The 5823-nt window shown below is 41.7% G+C and overlaps 1 protein-coding gene across 1 annotated transcript; it reads right to left on the bottom strand.

Annotated features, from left to right (window-relative positions):
* Nucleotides 1-845: 845 nt before the first annotated feature.
* LOC122662004 (cysteine desulfurase, mitochondrial-like) lies at nt 846-2531 on the bottom strand. Its single transcript, XM_043857542.1, has one exon. It carries the CDS (start codon nt 2478-2480, stop codon nt 1080-1082), a length of 1401 nt encoding a protein of 466 aa, XP_043713477.1. The 5' UTR covers nt 2481-2531; the 3' UTR covers nt 846-1079.
* Nucleotides 2532-5823: the final 3292 nt, after the last annotated feature.

The raw sequence follows: 5823 nt of genomic DNA, 5'->3' as shown, positions 1-5823 counted from the left end.
ATGAGCTTTGTCTTCCCTTGAACTTCAAAATATCATGGAATTTGTCTTTGACAACTTGATAAAACTACATAAAGCTTCTAAAAAATTAACTCTAAAATACACAAACTGGCCATTCTTCCTATGAGAGGATATCAAACCCCCCCCCCTTTTTTTTTGGGAGGAGTGGGGAGAGTTGTTTCTACTTTCTATAGCAACCATCAAAGGAAGATTTAAATTCATGCTAGCCCCATTTGACGGTTAAAATTACAATAATTTTTATAGGGTGAAATCTATGTAATTCTTTTCTCACATAAAAATGGCAACTTAAACTGATTCTAGAAAGTCCTGCTCAACTCACTAAAACCATACTGGAGAACTTATTTTCCCATTCCTTGTTTCATGATTAATTTAGGTTAGTTTGTCATAGACAACTGTTCAATTCTTTCAAGAGAATTTGATAAGATTATCAAGATAGACGACATGTCTCGAAGCAAATAAAATTAGCAGTATATGATATCATTTCTTCTTGTTCAAAAAAAAAAAAAGGGACTGTTTAACAATCAAAGATGGAACAACCGTTAAGGTCTCCAAGGTACAGTATAGAATCCAACTGACACAAAATCTATTTTACCACATTCAACACTTATTCTAACCAGAGAATTTGCAGTCAGTCCGTCACTTTTGATCTGAAGGTTATTTACAGGAAATATATTTCCCTGATGTTGTTTACAAGATATCTGTCAAACTTAACAAAATACCCATACAACTTTAGCAAAACAAACCACTAACAATTCCTAGAGTCAGCACAATTCAGTTCATGTTAATATAACCACACAAAAAGCAAACATAATGCTCATAGAAAGCTTATAGAAATTTCTAGGAGAACAAAACTTACTACAACGAGTGTTCTAAGAGGCATATACAAGGATTGCTTGATGGAAAACCTAATAATAGAATACATCAAGTTCAAATGCTCATAGCAGCCCCAGCAGGCAGGTCTCTTGTCTATATTTATTTTTCACATTAGACAGGTCGCATATCTCCCCTCTTCTCAAGTTGGATACAGTATCCCGCTCTTGTTAAAATCTGAAGGTGACTGATCAGTGCTGTGCCCATTGAATACTCTTAATGTCAATCCCTTCCTTGACCATCTCATAAAGAGGGCTCATCTCCCTTAACTTCTCCACCTGCCGCACAGTAAGCTCAACTGCACGATCAATCTCAGCCTCCGTAGTGAACCTCCCAATCCCATACCGAATGGAAGTGTGAGCCATGTCCTCCTCCACTCCCAAAGCCCTCAGAACATAAGACGGTTCTAAGCTGGCGCTTGTGCAGGCACTGCCACTAGAAACGGCAACTTCCTTCAAGCCCATAAGCAAGCTTTCCCCTTCAACGTAAGCGAAGGACAGATTTACATTCCCCGCATATCTCCTCTCGCTGCTTCCATTGACAACTACACCATCAAGCTTGGAGTTGATTCCTTCGAGCAGGCGTCTGTGCAGAGCAGAGATACGCTTGTCGTCATATTCCATCTCCTTCATGGCCACCTCACAAGCAGCACCCATGCCAACAACCAATGGGGTTGGGACAGTTCCGCTCCGAATCCCTCTCTCTTGGCCACCGCCGTTCATCTGGGGCTCCACCCTGATTCTCGGCCTCCGCCTGATATAGAGCGCTCCTACTCCCTTGGGTCCGTAAATCTTGTGACCGCTCAGCGACATCAAGCTCACATTCATCTTCTCCACATCGAGAGGAATCTTACCCAGAGCTTGAGCAGCATCAGTATGGAAAGGAACGTTGCGTTCTTTGCAAATCTGGCCGATTTCCTCCATGGGTTGGATGACACCGATCTCATTATTGACGGTCATGACGGAGACAAGCCCCGTATCGGGACGTATAGCGGAGCGAAGGAGGTCGAGGTCGATGATGCCGTCAGAGCCGACGGGGAGGTAGGTGACTTCGAAGCCCTCCTGCTGGAGATGACGGCAAGAGTCGAGAACGCACTTGTGCTCGGTCTGGGTGGTGATAACATGGCGCTTCTTGTCCTTGTAGAAGTGCATAAGGCCCTTCACGGAGATGTTGTTGGACTCGGTAGCGCCCGAGGTGAAGACAATCTCCTTGGGGGAAGCGTTGATTAGGGCGGCGACCTGGGTTCTGGCTTTCTCAACGGCTAGGTCAGACTCCCAACCGTAGAGATGGGTGCGAGAGTGTGGGTTGCCGTAGCGAGAGAGGTAGAAGGGGAGCATGGCGTCCATAACCCTAGGGTCGACTGGGGAGGTGGCTTGCACATCCAGATAGAGAGGTCTTCCGGAGATCTTGACGCCTTTCATGGTGATTCCCTCCTCCGTGTCCTCATATTCTTCCAGCTGAATAGGCGATGATGGTTCTGCCCTGGCCGCCGCTGCGGCTGCCGTGGAGAGAGCTGGGAAGCGGGTAGGGCTTCCCCTGATGCTACTACTGCAGATTTCTCGGAGCTTCAAAGCAAGAAGCCTTGTGGCCATGGTTGTTTCCTCTGCGAATCGCTGTGGAAGTGTGGATTGGATTCGAATTAACGTCTCTGTGTGAGAAGAATGATAAACGGGGTTTACGGCTTTACGTTACGGCGTTTCCTCATACCTGGGGAGTTAAGTGTTTAAAAATGGGCACGCCGAGTTTTGAGTGTAGAATCTAGTTAACTCGGAACTCGGAACTCGGAACTCGGAACTCGGAACTCGGAAATCGGAAATAGGCGGTAAGCGTTGTGCCGTTGAGGTTGAACCACGAAAAGTTAATTAATTGTCCACCCAACAAAAAGGAGAAAATTAATCATCCAGTCCAAGTTAGTTAGGAGTTTGATGGGGCATTTATGTAAACAAAAAATGGCAAGGGGGTGTAGGTTTGACATTTCTAAATCGTGCCACGTTGCTTTTGAGCCCTCCACTAACAACTCTAGAATTACCGAAAAAAAAAAAACTAACAACTCAAAATGTCAAAATCTATAAAATAAATTGTGGGACTCCAATCTCCATCACCCATCACTCCATCCCAAATCTGCCTTTGTATAATCTATTCGTCCATTCTATTTTGAGTGTGTTTTTTTTTTAATAAATTGATTAATTCCATCAATTTCAACTGTTTTAAAAACCAAAATCGATATTAAATCAATAAAAAATTCGATCGATTGACTTCAAGGTTTGAAAAACTGGATCGAATCGACTGATTTGGATTGTTGCAAATCAGAATTGGCTTGGGCCGATCTCAATTTGGACCAATCTGAATCAGACTTATTCTGTTTGAAAATTAAGGTTTAGAAGTTTCGGCCCTACATGATAACATTTCTATTTTTGGATCATGTTTCTATTCCATAAACAACTTTTTGTATTTATGTTTCTAGGCCGAATTTATGGGGAAAAAATGCATTTGATAACACCATAATAGTTTCTATTTATGGATCAGAAAACAAATAAAAACACATTTGTCATGCGCAGTAATTTATGTTTTTGAAACTTTCATAAATTTTAACAAATGTCATTAAATACCCAAAAATTTGGGGGTGGTGGATGTGGTAGTGATGGTAATGATAGTAGTGGTGGTAGCAGTGGTGATGGCGGTGGTGGTGGCAGTGACGATGATGACAGTGGTAGTGGGGGCGGTGGTTGAAGTTGCATTGGAGGTGATGTTTCATTTAAAACATGAAATTATTGCTTTGTCCATCGAATTAATCATGTACTCGTTAAAGACTAATTCCCCTCTTCTATCTCCTTTTTGTTTTTGGATCAGATGTTCCAAAATAAAGCTTTTTATTTCTCAACATCTTGTAGGCAATTTTTGGTATGTATTCTGAAATGATAAAAGCAGTGAAAACTATCATTTTAGAATGCATAATTGACCTAAAATGCATTTCAAGATTTTTTTTTTTTGGACCCGAAAATCCCGCAAAGGGGGCACTTCATTAAGCCCCAGGGGCAACAAAGGAGATACAATGCTGAGGAGATCATCTGGATAGGAATGACACCACATACCTAAGTGAGTGTAGAGCAAGGCCCATTTAGAGAATAGCATGGGCAAATACATTTACATTTCTACTAGTAAAAGAAAAAGAGTAAGAATCTAGAGAGCGCAAAAGGTTGCGGATATCTCCCAAGATGGTAGAAGCTTCGAGGGGTGGAAGCAAGGACTTGTCAAGGAGGCACCGAATCAGCCTCACTGTTTGGTTCATTTTCAAGAACAAAAACACATACAGCTATAACCACATATAGAATATAAAAACAGAAATGTTACCATGCAAGACCCTTCTAGCCGAATTCCACCGAGACTAGAGTCACTAGACCAATTTGGATCGGACTTGGTTGAAACGAATAGGGATCCCAATTTGGTTTCAATCGGTTCAATTGATTGGTCTATTTTTTACACCCAGCCTACCCCAACAGTGGTGGCAAGTGGCAACACCCCCCATCTCTCTATCTCTCTCACAAGTCACACCCACCCACGCACACACACACACACACACACACAACAGTTCTAGAGGCTTTAAATTGAGATCTCGATCGGAGTAGAACTACTCTCGTCTCTCACACAGTTTGAGGCTTCAATTCTCCCAAACGCAGGACCACACACAGACACGCCATTGACGCCCGTTAAAAGCTGTGTCACTCGCTCTCTCGGCTTCTCGAACATGGAGGACTACAATTTGTAGTCCATTTCCTCTAGGGACGACATTGGTGCTTACGAGCTTCGGAAAGGTTTAAGGCTATTTTTCTTCATTCCTGTGTAGGACCTGCAGAGCCCCTTTCATTTGTCCAGGTTTGTTTCCTTTGTAGGAACTGGACTCTTCTTTCTTTCCAATTGTATTTGTTTTAAAGAGAGTTCCTTCTTCTTTTTTTTGGGGTTTTAAATATTTTTTGAGCCGGCTCTTCCACTAATTTTGCTACGAGAGATTTGCTTTGTCCTCCGCGTCTCTTTCACTCCTGTAATTAAAATGAGCATTGAGCATATCAGCATAGGTTAAGAGTGCTTTTTCTTTTCTGTAGTGAGGGTTTTGGTTGAGAAACCCTGCTTTTTGGTTACTCATTGTTTGGGTTTTCCTTTTGGCTTCTCATCGTCTTTGTCACATGATTTCCCTTTCTGTTAATTGAAGTTACAATTTTAACTTATGGGTTGTCTGATTAATCGCTGATCAATTCTGGGCTTAGTCCGTTGGAGTCTTAGGGTTTTGTTTTCTGTAGTTTGATCCTGCAAATTGTCGATCTCTGGTGAGGGAGATGGATCGGTAGTTACTCCGAATCTCTGCTGCTTCGGTTATCTGCTTTGTTTGTCTTAGTATGTATTCTTTCCACTTCAGCTCTTACATGGAAAATTTTCGTAATAGCCCAAATTAGGAGCTTTTGGTTTTTTGGAAATTACAGTCTGGTTGTACCTAAATCGGGAATCCTTATTCTTCCTCTTCTTTTCTGCAGGAATTATTTTATTTTATTTTTATTTTCTTTTGGGGTGGGGGGTGGAGAGAGGGGAGATAGTTGGGAGTTGGGAGTTGCAGGGGATGTTGAACCCGTATCTCTTTATGGACGGTTTTAAATTTTGTGCAATGGTGGTTCCATCTGGAATTATAAATTCACAGTTATTTGTTGATAGGGTTTCTCTAGACCAAGTATTACGAATATGTGTCTTACTCTTACCCACATTGTATAATCTGAGCCCTTCATTTATGCATTCTATTGTGTGACTAGATTAATGTTTGGTTTTGGTTAGAGCTAGGTCTGATTATCTTTGAAGATGATTTTGTTGGGTTTTTTTTTTCTTTTTCTGATATATGTCATTTTTCAACCGTTTGCTTGTTGCATCTCTTTGTCTATACAGTATTGTTGT

This window comes from Telopea speciosissima, chromosome 5, assembly GCF_018873765.1.
Source record: "Telopea speciosissima isolate NSW1024214 ecotype Mountain lineage chromosome 5, Tspe_v1, whole genome shotgun sequence".
Classification (NCBI taxonomy): Eukaryota; Viridiplantae; Streptophyta; class Magnoliopsida; order Proteales; family Proteaceae; genus Telopea; species Telopea speciosissima.
The sequence above is the reverse complement of the archived record's forward strand: the minus strand, read 5'-3'. Positions and strand labels throughout refer to the sequence as shown.